The sequence below is a fragment of the Bos indicus genome, chromosome 14 (assembly GCF_029378745.1).
Source record: "Bos indicus isolate NIAB-ARS_2022 breed Sahiwal x Tharparkar chromosome 14, NIAB-ARS_B.indTharparkar_mat_pri_1.0, whole genome shotgun sequence".
Taxonomy (NCBI): domain Eukaryota; kingdom Metazoa; phylum Chordata; class Mammalia; order Artiodactyla; family Bovidae; genus Bos; species Bos indicus.
The window spans coordinates 37610091-37627857 of NC_091773.1; the positions used below are offsets into that span (position 1 = coordinate 37610091).

General features: G+C 41.6%; 1 protein-coding gene across 1 annotated transcript in view; it reads left to right on the plus strand.

Annotated features, from left to right (window-relative positions):
• Positions 1–16394, plus strand: part of LY96 (lymphocyte antigen 96) — a 32935-nt gene extending 16541 nt beyond the window's left edge. The window contains exons 3-5 of the mRNA XM_070802713.1: positions 4874–5002; positions 15268–15320; positions 16263–16394. Of these exons, the coding sequence (XP_070658814.1) occupies positions 4874–5002; positions 15268–15320; positions 16263–16361 (281 nt within the window). The 3' untranslated portion in view covers positions 16362–16394. The remainder of the gene's footprint in view (positions 1–4873; positions 5003–15267; positions 15321–16262) is intronic.
• Positions 16395–17767: the final 1373 nt, after the last annotated feature.

Here is a 17767-nt window from a genome sequence, read left to right on the forward strand (position 1 = left end):
TCTTGCCTGGAAAATCCCATGGACAGAGGAGCCTGGTAGGCTGCAGTCCATGGGGTTGCTAAGAGTCAGAAACGACTGAGCAACTTCACTTTCTCTTTTCACTTTCATGCATTGGAGAAGGAAATGGCAACCCACTCCAGTGTTCTTGCCTGGAGAATCCCAGGGATGGGGGAGCCTGGTGGGCTGCCGTCTTTGGGGTCGCACAGAGTCGGACACGACTGAAGTGACTTAGCAGCAGCAGCAGCAGCAGCAATCCAGGACTTCTTTTTTCCCAAAAGGTGAACTTAAAAAAAAAAATACGGTGATGATGATATGAAAAGAAGCAATGCTCTTTGTTTTGTTTTGTGTTATTTCTTCTTTTTCCTCTTTATGATTTTATTTGCTATCATCTTAGTAAAAGTTAATTGGATGATGGTGATAGCATTGGGCTGGATCTAAGGCTCCATGAAAATACACAAAACTTTCTTCCTGGGGCTTCTCTGGTGGTCCAGAGGTTAAGAATCTGCCTGCCAATGCAAGAGACACGGGTGCGATCTTTGGTTGGTCAGACAAGATCCCACAAGCCACCGTGCAACTAAGCCTGTGCACCACAACTACTGAATCCGTGCTCTAGAGCTTGTGAACCCGTATGCCTCTAGGGCCCATACTCTGCAACAAGAGAAGCCACTGCAACGAGAAGCCCCTGCTTGCCACAGCTAGAGGAAGACCACGTGCCGCAGTGAAGACCCAGCATAGCCAAAAAAATCCCCCTAAACCAACTTTCATCCTTTCCTACCAGTCAATTGTGGCCTGTAAAGATCCCAGGAAACTTCAGTTGTAATCATCATCATTGTCATTATTGTTTTTCATCATCACCATTATCATCTACGTCCTAGCTTATATTTGGAGTTTATACTTTAAAAAATTGCTTTTATATATATAAGCTTAAGAAACATTTATTCCTGAGTTTAGTTCTCCAGCTTATAGGAAAAAGGGTAGTTGAGAATCCAGAAATGATAGACAATAAACTTACATTTTAATTTTCCTGCATCTAATCATTTAACCTGTATCCTGACACTGTGTTTCTGCATTAATTTATTCACTTAAAAATACTTAGTAATTGTGTAGTTTATTTCAAATATTATGATATGTACTGTGAATTCATTGATAAATAAGACATTCTCTTGACCGTCAAGAATCTCTCAGTGCAGTAGGAGAGACAGAGCTGTAGATAATATATTTTGCTATTGCTATTTGCTAAGTCACTTCATCGTGTCCGACTCTGTGCGACCCCACAGACGGCAGCCCACCAGGCTCCCCCGTCCCTGGGATTCTCCAGGCAAGAACATTGGAGTAGGTTGCCATTTCCTTCTCCAGTGCATGAAAGTGAAAAGTGAAAGGGAAGTCGCTCAGTCGTGTCCGACTCTTCTCGACCCCACGGACTGCAGCCCACCAGGCTCCTCCACCCGTGGGATTTTCCAGGCAAGAGTACTGGAGTGGGGTGCCATCGCCTTCTCTGAGATAATATATCACCGTAAATGAAATGATAGCAATAAGGCTTAGTGGTAGCACAGAGGAAATAATAATGAACTGTTTGCTCTACTTTCTTAGCCAAGGGTGAAAGCAATAATCTAAACTTATTTTTTTACTAAAGTGTAGTTGATTTACAATATTATAGTAATTTCAGGTGTACAACATGGTGTTTCAGTACTTTTATAGATTATAATTCATTTAAAGTTATTACAAAGCAATAGCTATATTTCTCTGTGCTGTATGGTATATCCTTGTTGCTTATTTTACACATAGTAGCGTGTATCCCTTAATCCCCTAAAATAATCTAAATTTTTGCCCAATGAAAGCTTTACAATTTCTTCCTCTTTTTCTCAGGTTTTGTTTTCTGGTCTGTGTGGTGTGCTCTACCCCACAGACCACAGATGCCTTTGTGGTATTTGTGTGTGTTTGCAGAAGTGATTATTTACATAATGAATGACCTCATTTTCAAGTAAGCCCATTGCCCTTAGACACAGGAAGCAGACCTTCCAGATCCAAGTGATAATAATACAACACAGTTTTACTTAGGGTTCTCTGAAACTCAGATACCAAGAAAGAATTAGACATACAAGGGATTTTTTGCAGGGTATGGGGGTGGAGGAGGGAAATTCTTATGAACAGTAAAGGAAAGAGGAAGCCAGAGCAGGCAAGGAGAAGATTCAGACTGAGATATTGGATTGGCCTAATAGTTTTGAAATGAGAGAGAAGAAAGGAGAATTTGATAGGATGATCATCAGATTAAAATGAATCCTTGAGACACCATCAGCAAGGTAAGTGGGGAGCCTTCTCCATGTCACACGTGTCCCATGACAGGCTGGAGTGGACTGGTTCTAGTGCCACCGTCATTACAGGAGCCGACTGTGAGCGTCTGGTCTCTGAAAGTGCAGTAGCTGGAGGCTATCTGCCTACTGCCCTCCTCCTCATAGATTCTTTGGAAGGGAGTTTTGAGCAGTACAGCTCCAAGGCCACCACAAATACTTTAATCATTTAGTAGATATGACATTTATGTAACATTATATTAATTCAGTAATTAAAGTATTATTTGGTCATATTTTTTATAATGCTTTCTTTTTATGACCCGCGTTTCCCTAGAATACACTAGAACATCTATGTGAAATTGTGGGCCATATTAATAGAAATCAACCATATTTTTGTGGCCCTATCTCTACTTAAATTCAGTAAGAGCTATAACTGTAATCTTGAACCAAAAATAGGTTAGGAATGGAAATTATTTATTTTAAGACTTTGTAGCCTTGCTAATAGAATTGTGTGTCACTATTAACTAATTGACAAATACAGCTGGATCATACACCTTCCTCAAAGTTATTTCCAGAAGTTCCCAAAGTTGTCATGCTGCTGCTGCTAAGTGGCTTCAGTTGTGTCCGACTCTGTGTGACCCCATAGACGGCAGCCTACCAGGCTCTGCCATCCCTGGGATTCTCCAGGCAAGAACACTGGAGTGGGTTGCCATTTCCTTCTCCAATGCATGAAAGTGAAAAGTGAAAGTGAAGTCACTCAGTCGTGTCCAACCCTCAGTGACCCCATGGACTGCAGCTTACTGCAGCTTACCAGGCTCCTCCGTCCATGGGATTTTCCAGGCAAGAGTATTGGAGTGGGTTGCCATTGCCTTCTCCGATAGGTGACCTCAAAAAAAGTCCTCTTCACCGAAGCCCCAAGAGCCACCATGTCCCAATCTCTCACTCCAATATCCATACTGATATCCCTGATCTGCTGAGGCACGCAAGTGATACTTCACTTCAACCACTGTTCACAGTGACCACCGTGAACTCTAACATGACCACAGTGATGTCTAAGAGCAAGAAGCTTCTCAAGATGTAAAGTATCGAGATGTCAAAGCAACACTTTCTTTCTTGGAATCACTGAAGCGTAGAACCAGTGTGTTCCACACACAAATGGAAGAAGGTTCTCTGTTCTGCATCATCATTGGATGCCATGCTACCATGTGCCTTTATCTCAAGACATCCCCCATGGAAACAGGTCTTCAGCTTCCATAGTCATTCCTGCTTTGAGAAAGGTTCAGGTCCAAGTCCATGGAGTGGACCATGGGGGCCACTATTTGAAACAGACTGTATGATGTTCTCCTTCTCTACATTTAACCCTGGAAGTAGAGAAATGGAGACCAACAAGGAAGTTTGCTGGTACTATAGGCTCAGAGTAATGAGGACCTGCATTAAGATAGTGGTAATGGGGATGAAAGGAGGCCAGTAGAATTTACCAGGGAGGCCAGTAGAATTTACCAGGATTAAGAATTCTAGTGATGATTTGGTAATGAAGATGAGGAAATCAATTTGAGATCTATTGGGGGTGGTAATAAGTGACATTTGAGTAGAGATACTGAATGAGCACAGAGGACAGGTGCTCAAAAGAAAAGCTGAAACAAAACACGATGATTTAGAAGTTATTACCCTTTGTGGTATTTAAAGCTGGGAAGAGTGTGCAGTGTGAAATTAAGAAGCACTGAAGTTAAAACCCTAAGAACAATGAGTCAATGAGCTAGACTGGGGAGAGGAGTCAGAATAGTTCAAGGACGACACGGAGAGAGTGGCAGCACCAACACAAAAGGAAGAACAGTGTTTTGAGAAAGGAGGTGACAGTTCTGTTAAGCATAGTCAAGTTCAAGGTAAAGATAGAAAAATTTTTGTTTTACTATGGCTGCAATGAGTCATGGTGACCTTATTAGGAAAGTATTTTCCACAAAGTAGTGGTTACAATACTTGTTTTCATTATAAAAAAGATTGTACATCTTGTCCAGTTGGGCCAACTGAATAACTTAGAAGAGATGAGCCAAATGCATTTCTTCTTGGAATTTTCCATGTTTATTGGTAATAAGGAGATTCATAAGGAAATAATAAAAAGTTCATCTATTTAAGTTGTAATCAACGGGTTCAATTTTATCCTCCAAGAAATCTTTCATCAAAACTACTAAAACATGGGCATGAGTTGATTATAATTGTTATTTCCTCTCCCTTCCCTTTCTTTTGAATCTCCTAGTGAAACTGTGACAACAGTTGGAAATTTTGTATTTTCAGTTTGATAGTTTTCTCAAAAATATAGATTCTTCTATTGTTTGGCATAGCACAGATAATTCTCACTGTGGAACATTCTATTTGATTACAATCGACTAGTGGGCCTCTCAGAACTACAGTTTTCTCATCTACAAAATAGGATAATGATATCCATATTACGGGTAGTTATGATGATTAAGTGAAATAATGTAGGAAAAGCACAAGGCATATTTTAAGTATACAGTCAGTGTTGGTTATTAAGCATTTATAAAAAAATACCTTATTTGAAGGGCTAATGAATTTTTTTTCTCTTTAAGGAAGAGATATAAGGAGCTTGTATTTCAATATCTATCTATCTACTAAGTCCATGAATTTCCCATTGCGCAAAGAAGTTATTTGCCGAGGATATGATGATGATTTTTCCTTTTGCAGAGCTCTGAAGGGAGGTAAGCATTCAATTCACATTACTCTCAGAATAGAATATAATGTCTTATGAGAGTGCTGTGAAAATTAAATACTTTAAAAATGTGAAGTTCCTTTTCTAATAATAATTGTTCATTTCCACCCAATGTTTTTCTTTTAGCAGGCTAAACAACATTTTACAATTATGTTATTGGATTATTATTAAGATGACACTTATTTCGGTGTGTTTGAAGAGATATTAAAATTTTTACCTTGTTTAGATTAACACTGTACGTTTACCTTTCGTTATGGCTCTTGTTTTCTAAACATTGCATTTAGTATTTCTCATAAAAACACAGCAGCTTCTTCTATGCAGTTACAATGATTCCTTCAATGTCTTTTCTTCCTCTTTCTCACCTGGAGTTAGTCACAGAATCATAAAATTTCAAAGTTTAGGACCTTAAAGATCACTTATTGCAAACCTATGAATTTTTCCATAGTAATTTTTAAGGTAGTATTTTAAATAGTTAAAAAATTCTATATATTATATTTTCACATTACTTAAAATTGGAAAGCATAAACAATTAGAAAAGTCTACCCCAGGTTAGGGAACTAAGATTCCAAAAGACAGCAGCATGCCCCCTTCCCCAAACAAAATGTTTCTAAGTGAATCAATCTCTTGCTACACAAATGAAGCTTTAAAATGTGTCTCCCAACCAACCATCTCTCCTCATCTCTAACTTGTCTGCCACCCCCACGCCACATACAGATTGTGGAGGTGGCATTGTTATGAGTCTGGGTTCAGAGTTATAAAGACCTGAGCCAGTGTCCCAGCTGTTCTGCCGACCAGCAATGTGGCCTTGGGTGTTATTTAACTTCTCTCAACCTCACTTTCCTCCTCTGAGAAATGGGGACAAGGAAACCTATTTTATGTGGCTTTAAGGATAAAATTAGAGAATCTGTGTTTAAAAAAATTTTTAGTAGAGTGCTCAGTGTGAGAATTCAAGAATTATGGTGATTAAGTATGCATTTTTGTTCCTGACTTTATAGTCCTGTCATTTTTATAAGGGAGGAAACCAATGTCTGCAGTGGTTCAGCAATGTGCCCTTGGTCTTTTGGAGATCTGGTAATGGAGTAGCCTCTAGAACTGCTTTTCCACTGGACCATACTTTCTTTCTCTTTGAAAGAAATCCCTGGGAATTCTCTGGTGGTTCAGTGGTCAGCGCCCTGCACTTCCACTGCAGGTAGCGTGTGCTTGATCCCTGGTCAGGGAACCAAGTTTCCACAAGCTGCATGACATGGCCAAAACCCACCCCCCACCCCACCTCCCACCCCACCCCCCAAAAAACACCAAAAAAGCAACAATGACAACAAAAGAGTGAAAGATATTCTCTTGGCAGATTACTGTTTATAAAGTGTCCTTTTCTCTCATACAACAGTTTTACAATTACTTAATCTCTGTGGGATTATGTTGACATTTATATGAATTTTCGAAGTCTCACTTTTTTATGATTGAAGATGTATCAGACTCAACCCAGACTGCCTGCTTCTTCCCACTTCCCCTCCTTTCCTTCCACAAACATCTGTTGAACTTAATCTGAGAAAATCATGATTTCGGGTGTGGTGATTCAAAGTCTATGGGTAGGTTCTCTTTCTTCAGGTCACCTTGTTCTGGGAAAGATAGTCATGGTAACAAATGTTACAATGAAATGTCATAAATGCTAGTAGATTATATGCTCTTAGTTTTAATTGCATAGTTATCAATTTACTGTGACAGGAGAACTTCATGAGGCTTCAGAGACTATTTTATTAGAGTCTTAAATCTAAGAACCCTAGAGAGTAAGAAAAAAGGACATACCCTGAGATGAAACAGCATATGCAAACTTGTTTAGCCAGGAAAGAATACAGTTTATTTGGAGAGTAGCTTTTTCAAAAAAGTTGATATTTAATTATTTGGCTCACTGGGTCTTAGTAGTGGCATGTGGGATCAAGTTCCCTGACCAGGGATCAAACCCAGGGCCCCTGAATTGGAGTCTTAGCCATTGGACCCCGAGGGAAGTCCCTGGAGAGTAGCTTTTTTGTAGCTCGAGCAGAATGTATTTGTGGGAAATTGGAGATGAACCTAGAAAAGGGGCCAGGGTAGCGTAAGTCATGGGTTAAATACCAGCCTTAATCTTGTTGTTAGTGGGTAGGGGTGACCCAAGGAGATTTCCGTTTTTGCAGATAACTAGTGTCCCTGTGGAAGTGTTAGCCAAGATAAGAGGCTAGGCAGGAAATTCGGGCAGTCCTCACTGGGGCTCCTGTTGCAGCCAGGGGAAGTGAAAATAAGTAACAAATTGCTTTGTTCACTTTCTGAGGAGGGGCCAGCTGGTTCCTTATATGCAGTGAGAGTAGACGATCCCCTGGAGAAAGGAATGGTTACCCACTCCAGTGTTCTTGCTTGGAGAATTCCATGGACAAGAGGAGCCTGGTGGGCTACAGTCCATTGGATAGCGAAGAGTCAGACACGACTGAGCACCTAACACACTGGGGTAGGACGGAGGAGTTACTTACGTAGTTTGCCTACTCCTTTGGTGGTGTTGAGTGCAGGGGACAAAAGCAGAATACCCTGTTTTTGCTCCCAACATCCTGTTTTTGCTCCTGGCTCTTCAGAAGTGGCAGTTGGGTTTTTTGGCCTTTTTGTATCCTATTGTCCATAATTTGCCCCAACTGTGCATGCCTGCAATTATTTTTAGTCCCGTATAGTTTCTGTCTGTCTTGTTTCTAGAGGAGATATTTGTCCAGGTGTAGGTACTACAGCAAAGGTTCCCAGGTCCCAGCCTGTCTCAGAAGGAGGTGGGTTTTGGCTGAGGTAAGAAACTTGGATGGAAGGAAATGCAGCTGGGAGGCTGTGTAAGGGACCATGAAGGAGGCCCTGGGAGTAAAGAGGAGACGAAAGAGTGTATTTTGGGAGACAGGAGTGGTGGGACTGCTGACTGATTTGATGTGGCAGGTAAACATCAAATAAATCAAGAACTGCTCCAGGGTGTTGATTGGATGGATAGAAGTGCCATGATTGGAAATGATGTGTGTAAAAGGAAGGGACAGATTTTTAAAGAGAAAGACAGTGGGTTCTGGTTTGGCATGTTGGGCTCAAGGAATTTGGGAACATTCAGATAAAGAAACTCACTTGGCAGCTAAGTACATGGGCCTAGAGATCAGGACATTCCGATTTAAGAAGCACTGATGTTATCAACAGACCTTTGAAAATTTGCAAATCAAATGAGTAAGGAAAATACTCAACGACTTGTTGCTGTTACAAAGGTCCTACATTTTTAGGATGTGATACATAGAGAATATGGGCAAGTGAATAAACTGTGGAAAATTCTTAAAGAGATGGGAATACCAGACCACCTGACCTGCCTCTTGAGAAATCTGTATGCAGGTCAGGAAGCAACAGTTAGAACTGGACATGGAACAACAGACTGGTTCCAAATAGGAAAAGGAGTATGTCAAGGCTGTATATTGTCACCCGGCTTATTTAACTTATATGCAGAGCACATCAAGAGAAATGCTGGGCTAGAGGAAGCACAGGCTGAAATCAAGATTGCTGGGAGAAATATCAATAACCTCAAATATGCAGATGATACCACCCTTATGGCAGAAAGCGAAGAGGAACTAAAGAGTCTCTTGATGAAAGTGAGAGAGGAGAGTGAAAAAGTTGGCTTAAAGCTCAACATTCAGAAAATGAAGATCATGGCATCCAGTCCCATCACTTCATGGGAAATAGATGGGGAAACAGTAGAAACAGTGGCTGACTTTATATTTCTGGGCTCCAAAATCACTGCAGATGGTGATTGCAGCCATGAAGTTAAAAGACACTTACTCCTTGGAAGGAAAGTTATGATCAACCTAGATAGCATATTCAAAAGCAGAGACATTACTTTGCCAACAAAGGTCCGTCTAGTCAAGGCTATGGTTTTTCCAGTGGTCATGTATGCACGTGAGAGTTGGACTATAAAGAAACCTGAGCGCTGAAGAATTGATGGTTTTGAACTGTGGTGTTGGAGAAGACTCTTGCGAGTCCCTTGGACTGCGAGGAGATCCAACCAGTCCTGGGTGTTCATTGGAAGGACTGATGTTGAAGCTGAAACTCCAATACTTTGGCCACCTGATGCAAAGAGCTGACTCATTGGAAAAGACCCTGATGCTGGGAAAGATTGAGGGCAGGAGAGAAGGGGACGACAGAGGATGAGATGGTTGAATAGCATCACCAACTCAGTGGACGTGGGTTTGGATGGACTCTGGGAGTTGGTGATGGCCAGGGGAGCTTGGTGTGCTGTGGTTCATGGGGATGCAAAGAGTCGGACATGACTGAGCTACTGAACTGAACTGAACTGAAGATAAAAATTACACATAATCTTTCCACTTCTTACACATAAACACACACACACATCTTCATTTCTTTCAAAAACACATTTTTGAATAAATAAGGGGATATTTCAAAGGCATTTTAAATTTAATGTCTGTTAACCCTGTTTTTGGAGAAGGCAATGGCACCCCACTCCAGTACTCTTGCTGGAAAATCCCATGGATGGAGGAGCCTGGTGGGCTGCAGTCCATGGGGTCACGAAGAGTCAGACACGACTGAGCGACTTCACTTTCTCTTTTCACTTTCATGCATTGGAGAAGGAAATGGCAACCCACTCCAGTGTTCTTGCCTGGAGAATCCCAGGGACGGGGGAGCCTGGTAGGCTGCCGTCTATGGGGTCGCACAGAGTTGGACACGACTGAAGTGACTTAGCAGCAGCAACCCTGTTTTCAGGATTTCGCTAGGGTTTCTGTAACAAAGTACCAAGAATTGGATGGCTTAGAACAGATTATGGTCTAACAGCTCTGGAACTAGAAGTCAGAGACCAAGGTGTTGGCAGGATTGTGCTTCCCCTGAAGCCTCTTGGTTAGGAAGGATCTGTTCCAGGCCTCCCTCCTAGCTCAGGGGGCCTGAGGAGATTCTTGCCTTGTAGATGACCATCTTTCTCCTGTGTCTCCTTGTGTGGTCTTCCCTCTATACGTGTTGGTCTGCCTGTCCAAATTATCCCTCTTTATAAGGACACAGTCATATTCAGTTAGGACCCACCTTAATTACCTCATCTTAACTTGACCATCTGCAAAAATCCTATTTCCAAATAAGTCTGTGCTCAAGGTACTGGGGGTTTGGGCTTGAATATCTGTTGGGGGGACACTTTGCAACCCATAACACCATCTGAGGCTTGGGTCCTATGTGCTGCATAGGTGCAGGGAAACCTGGACTGGACCACCAGTGAGCTACGTGGTACCTTTTGGGAAGAGCAGAGAAGGGTCTAAGCTGAGGTTCTGTCTTCCTTGTCTCTGACTCTGCCTTGTTTCTGTCTTGGCTTCTTCAAGAGGCTTCACATTAACTCCCTATAAGAGGAGAATGGGAAATATATCTTTCTTGGAAATAAAAGCAGCTGAAAAAGAGGGCTGCCCCACAGAAGAGGTTAGAGCTCCTTCTCACCTGACCTGGTAGACATTCAGGCAAATTTCCCAAATAGAAATTTGGGGGTTACTTTTTTTTTGGCTGCACCATGCAGCATGCAGATTCTTAGTTCCCTGACCAGGGATCAAACCCATGCCCCCTGCAGTGGAAGCACGGGGTCTTAACCATCAGAAGAGTCCCTTGGAAGCTACTCTTGATTTCCTCCTCAAACTGTAGTCCCATCCATCACTCTCTCTTACGAAGCTGGCAGTGTTCACTTCACAACCAGGGCCGTATACTCAGGAGGTCTTCACATTTGGGCTTTACTATTCTGGGATTGCAATCTTGAGATTCTTAGTCATTTTATCTTTGAGTGTGTGTTTTGTACACAAAGTGTGATGGGCCAGTGGTATATGTGCCCACCTACCCCGGACAGGTTCTTGGCTTCCTGCTGTTCACTGCCCTGTTAGCACCCTGGTCCCTTCCTGGCATCCCCCATCTTGTCCCATCTGGTGGCATCTGTTACCCTCTACCCCTGGTGGAGGCCTGGAGCTGGGAGGGTCAGGGTCAGGCACAGTGTCATGCAGTGTCTGGGGTGGGGTATGGCAGTGACCACCCCACCTGGACTGGCTGCACCATGGCACTGTTTAGTGGGTGACTAGATGAGGACCAGATGGTTTCCCCTACAGCAGGTAACTTATGGAGGTATTTTATGGAGGTTGCAAAGCCTTTGAGGGTCATGTGTGGGTCTGCAGGCCTGTGGTAGAGAAAGATGCCTTATTTGGCTTCCCTGCCCTCCTCTGGAGTATGAGGCAACCAGTTGTCAGGGCTACAGTTTGCACAGGTTTCCCCTACCCTCACGCCATCTCCCATCATTATGGAGCAGCCCCTGGGTGCATGTGAACTTCTATATTTACCTTGCGACTGGTGCAGGGAACATTCTCAGATTCTTCTATGCCTGGAGGACCTTCTCAACCTCCTTCTGAATTTTCTGAGTCTGGCTTGTAACAGTTTCTTCTCACCAGCTTCAGGCACCTTCTGGGCATGAGCCATGAAATACAAATTGTGAAACTTCAGTGATTCTGCCTTGGAGTTAAATGCTCTGATATTTGTGTTTACAATTGATATTATACAATATAATGAGGAATGGTAAAATTCATGCTAATAATTTAAAATTTTGTTTTATTTTGAATAGATTAAATAGCAAATTAAAACTATGGCAGTAACTGTGGTTAGCACTGCTGTGTGGTTTATTTGTAAGTTGCTAAGAGAGTAGATCCTGAAAGCTCTTATCACAAGGGAAAAAAAAACTCTGGTTTTATGAGGTGATGAATTACTGTGGTAATTATTTAGTGCCATGTGTAAGTTAAGTTATTATGCTCTACACCATAAACTTATGTGCTGTGTCAATTATATCTCAGTAAAACTGAAAGAAAAAAAGATTTAAAAAGTATCATGGCAAATCTATAGGGAGAAAGAGAGACTGTGAAAGAAAGGAAAAACTTTATATTTTAGTATCTTTAATGGATGTTTCCCCAGCTTTCTAAATAAGTACCCCCTCCCACTTTCTTTTTTTTTAAAAAATATGTTTAATTGCTTATTTGGCTGTGCTGGGTCTGTTGTGGCCTGTGGAATCTAGTTCCCTGACCAGGGATCAAACCTGGGCCCCCTACACGATAAGTCTTAGCCCGTAGACCATCAGGGAAGTCCCTGGGTCCCTATTTTCATTTTGTGCTTAGCCTTGCAAATTATGAAACTGGTCTTAGAGCCAGGTATGCAGGGACCAGGTAGTACCAAGAGCTGGAAATTCAGAAGTGACCAAAGTACCGCCCCTGTCCTCATGGAGTTTGTAGAGCAGTGGAGGAAACAAGATGGTCACCAAGTCATGAAAGAAGATAAAGATGAGAATGAAATAAGGTTCATTTTACAGTATGTGCTCTCAAGGAAAGCAGCAGGATAACTAGGTAGAGCATGATGAGGGAGGTTACCTGAGGTGGAGGTCATGAGGGGCCTTTACCTCCTGTCTCTTCACCGTTATCACTGCCTCCTGGGCTCTGACTGGTCTCCCTGACTTTCAGTGTCCCCTTAAGTCCAGCTACTGTACAGTCATGTGACTCAACTCTCCAAACAAAATCTGACTAATTCACACCCTTGGTTGTTTCCCCATCACCACCATTCTCTTCCCGTGGAGTCTAAGTCAATTCATGCTAACTTCTTCAATTTTACTTCTTCGCACTCCTGCTGCTTCTTTGCTTTAATGACACTGAGCCCCTTTCAGGCATACCTGTAAACTATCAGAATATTGATTTTCACCTTCCTGCCTTTGCTCCTCTTTTCCCAACCACCTGGAATATACCCCCTACCTACCTTCCCATTTTTTATGTCAGTTCAATTGTCATAATAACATTAACATCAATGAGAATATTAACAACATCATTGACAATACCATCATCATTTTTATTCACAAGATGCTCTGAGGGTTGTAGAAAGGAGTAACATTTAATGTTATAATAGATAACATTTGAATGTTAATAATATTTAATGAGACATTGTTCTGAGCACTTACATGTATTAACTTCTATAGCTCTTGTCTACAAAGAATGTCACCTGCCATATCAGTAAACAGAGGATATTGTGGCCATTAAGCCATCAGCCACTGCAGCTGCTCCCACCCCTTCCCTCTAAAGTAGACTGTGAGGGGATTGAGGATGGAGAAAACAAGATACTGGCCCATGATACTGGCCCTCAGATCTAGGGCATGTCTGAGGTACATATCAAAGGAAAGATTCGATGAGCATCTTCCCATACATAGAAAAGTGCTAAATTCATGAACCTGAGATGTCTAGATTTTCTTTAATAGAAATCTTTTGATGTTCCAACTACCTCGGTGTTTTTTTTTTTTTGCAAGAATTCCTATGTATTCTCGCTCCTCCCTTATCTCTTTGGAGCAGTCCCTCTGAGCTATCTGAGAGGCCATCTTCTGGGCTTAAGTCCTCAGTATGTCTACTGCATAAAATATAGTTCTCAACTATAGGTTGTGCATTTTTTTTTACTCGACACCCTCATAGTAATCCTATGAAATAGACATTATTATCCATTGTCATTTTGCTGAGGCACAGACAAGTTAAGTGACTTGCCCAAGGTCACATACTGAATAAGTTGAGGAGCTGGGATTCAAACTCAAGCAGGTCAGGCCGCAGAAGCATCACTCTTAATAAAAAACTATCCTGCCTTCATCCTTACTGCACTTTTCATCACACGGTGAATTTGTACTGGTTTATTTGCATGTCTGTGTTCCAGGAGACTTTAACTTTTTGATGGGAAGGATGGTATTGTACTAAGCGTGTCTCTCCTGGTGCAGAGTAGGCTTTCAATAAATATTTGTTGAACTATTAAATTTGAATTCAATTAATCTTGAATAAAAGATCCTAAGATCATTAAGATATGGTCACTTTACTGAATTCAAGAGCCAATTTTCTCAATGTATGAGCACCCCTAATAAGAATACCCCCAGAAGCAAATAAATAAATCCTTATTTGGGAAAAAGAAGGTACAGATGCAGACATTATCCAATCATTTGCTATTAAGGATTGTCTTTAGCCAACTCAGAGAACAGTAATCATTATAGTTTGCATTTGGCTATTTTTATTACTTTAAAAAAGATTTTTGGGGCTTTCCTGATGGCTCAGTGGTAAAGAATCTGCCTGCCAGTGTGGGAGACACAGGTTCAGTTGTTGATCCCAGAAGATCCCACATGTTTCAGAGCAACTAAACCCGTGCACCGTAACTATTGAGTCTATGTTCTAGAACCCATGTGCCACAAGTGCTAAGCCCGTGTGTGTGAACTACTGAAATGTGCATGCTCTAGGGCCCATACTCTACAGTAAGAGGAGCCACTGAACTAAGAAGCCCATGCCCACAACTGGGGAGTAGCCCCCACTTACTGCAACTAGAGAAAAGCCTGTGCAGTAACGAAGACCCAGCACAGCCAAAGATAACAATAAGTAAATTCAAATTTTAAAAAAGATTTTTGGTCACTGTTGCTTTTGTTAGAGATTCAAAGCATTTTTCTTTCTATCCCTGCCCTTTAAGTTCACTCCTTTGTTGTTTCTGACCGGGTCAGTGGTTTTCCCTGAATTTCTAACTGTTTCCCACAGCTTCTGCAGGGCCAGGCCCATGACTATGCATTTCAACAGTGACTATATACCTAGGCTTCTCAGTGGTGGGGTTGAAAGGAGCTTTGATATCCTGGCTGCCTCCCAAAACTCTCCTCCACCTTTAGGAAGATTTTTCTTTATCATTTCGTGCTGAGACGCAGCAACAACAGAGATGCACACGTGTAACGTGGGATGAAGCATATTAGCACTAGCTTGTTCATCATTCATTTATTACTGAGACCAGTGGGCCTTACAAGTTTGTGTCCACTAGGGGATGAGATACAGGCTGATACTGAGAGGGGCTCAGGGTGGCAGAGGAAGCCACGGGGGAATCATAGACAGGGGATAAGATTTGTTGTTTCTCTACAATTTTGCTTGGATTACTTTTGCCAGTAGTAAAATTATAAAAGGTACATATCATACTGTGTGTGTGTGCTAAGTAGCTTCAGTCGTGTCTGACTCTTTGCAACCTTATGGACTGCAGCCCACCAGGCTGTTCTGTCCGTGGGATTCTCCAGGCAAGAATATTGGAGTGGGTTGCCATGCCCTCCTCCAGGGGAATCTTCCTGACCCAAGGATTGAACCTGTGTCTCTTACATCTCCTGCATGCATGTCATACTACAAAAAAACAAAATTACCTAATATTTGCCAATAACTTTTTGTATTTTGGTTGCAGAGACTGTGAACACAACAATACAATTCTCCTTCAGGGGAATACGATTTTCTAAGGTATTGTTCAAGTCGTTTCGTACTTCTTTAATGTTTTGTTGTAACAGATGTGTTAAGAATTTGAGAAAAGCAATCCACAACTTCTAAAAATATTGATTCAAAATTAAGATGTTCAAAATTTTTTTTTAACTTTTGTTGATTTTGTATATTTTGCTATTTATTCTTTCTGTAGAATATGGAAAAATAGAAAACTTACACCAAAGGAAACCTTTTCTATTTATTTTTTAATAATTTTGTTTATCTACTTTTGGCTATGCTGGGTCTTCGTTGCCGTGCAGGCTTTTCTCTGGCTGCAGCGAGCGAGGGCTACTGCCTAGTCATAGTGTGCAGGTGCCCCGTTTTGGCGGCCTCTCTTGTTGTGGAGTGTGGGCCCTAATGCAGGTTTCAGTAGTTGACACACGTGGGCTCGGCAGTTGTGGCACACGGGCTTAACTGTTCCGTGGCATGTGGGATCTTCCTGGACCAGAGATCAAACCCATGTCTCCTGCATTGGCAGGTGGATTCTTTACCACTGTGCCACAAGGAAAGCCCAAGAAAACTCTTTTTAAATTCCAACGTATATTGCTAAAAGTAATGCAAATGCTCACTGTTAATATGATGAGTGATCTTTGGGTGAAAGCATTGTTGTGACCATTGTGTGTAACTCAGTAACTGCCGCCATGAGTAATAATGATGGGCAATGTTAGATATTTGCATTAGAAGTGCAATGAAACTTTGTACATTTCACTTTTGGTTAACTATTTTAAAATAAACATTAATAATACATATTCTTTACCTATTTTGTTTCAAATTATCAATATTTCTAATGTTTGAAAATTTCATAGGCTAGTCTAGAAAACTGAGAAAGTATTAAGTAGCTTCCTGCTAGTAAGACAAAATTCTTATAAAAGTCTTACAAGATAGAAGCATCTAACATTTTATATTACTTGTATTTCATTTTAGGGACAGTACAACTGTATTACAGAAGCCATCGAGGGGAACACTGAAGAAAAGCTCTTTTGCTTGAACTTTACTATCATACATTACCCTGATTTCAATTAGAATAAATCAAGTATTTGCTTTTGTTTTTCAAAAGTTTTATTCTTCACTTAAAATATTTTTTACACTGTATATTTGTTTGCTAGGTCTGCCATAGCAAATACCACAGACTAGGTGGCCTAAACAAGATTTATTTTGTTCTGGAGGCTATAAATCTGAGATCCAATTGTCAGCAGATTGGGTTCCTTTTGAGGCCTCTCTCCTTGGCTTGTAGATGGCCTTTGTCTCCCTATGTCCTCACATCATCTTCCCTCTGGGCATGTGACCCTAATCTCTTACAAGGACACCAGTCATTGGTTTAGGGCCTACCCGAGTGACATCATTTTACCTTACTTGTCTCTAAATCTAGTCACCTTCAGAGGTACTGGGGTTAGGACTTCAGCTTGTGAATTATGAGAATTCACAATTCAGCCTGTATCACACAGGTAATAAATATAATCTCTCCAGTTGCCCAACTTCTCTCCAATTTCTGCATCTGCTTTGGAACAAGTTGCCAGCATTGGTTGACTGGACTCCTCTGCTGCCTCCTGACTGACCACCCTACACCTGGTCAGGTACCTCAGGTAAGTTATCCTTCACAGAGGCAGTTTCAATAATACTTTCAAAATACAGCTCATGGCGCACACGGAAGAAAACAAAAACAAGCCCCTCCTAAACGGGGTTTTTGATCCTGTTTGGGCTAAAGCTGGACTCTTTTGGAGGGTCTGCTAGTCCCTCCCCCCCTTTTCCCTCCCCAGCCCCTTTTCCCATCACCCTTCCCTTGCTCTCTGTGTTCGAGAATGTGCCATACTCCCTCCTACTCCAGAGCCTTCACCCACAGAGTTCCTTCTGCTTCAGTTACATGCATGCACCCTACTTGACCCTTATCCCCTATCAGTAATAGGTGTGGATCTTCATTGGCTCAGATGCTACTTTCTCAGGGAATTCTCATCAGGTAGCATACAGTACACCTATTACACTTTTGATACTGGGCAGGGGCAGTCCTGAGTAAAACTGTACAGAAACTGTGTCACGTGGAGCCAGGCTTTGAATCTCCTGTGGCTTTCTTGGTCCCCCAGATCCCTTTCCTCCACCCACCTTTACCTCATCCAGGCAGGGGCTGGCTTACTTTGTGATAATGCTTTTGTTGACCTAGGTTACTTCCTCCAGTTCTTAACACTCTTTTTGTCATCACAGGCAGGGTAGTCAGCTCAGTTTTGCTTACCACTCTTGACTAGCACCTAGCATAGTACTTAAGCTTGAATTTGCTCTGAATCCATATTTGTTGAATGGTTAAACAAACATTTTCTTCTTATAAAATATTCAAATAATACATTATCTGTAGAACAGTATTCACGCACTCATTTAACGAAAATTTATTGAGCACCTGCTATATGTCAGGCTGGATGCTGGGGTACAGCATTTAACAA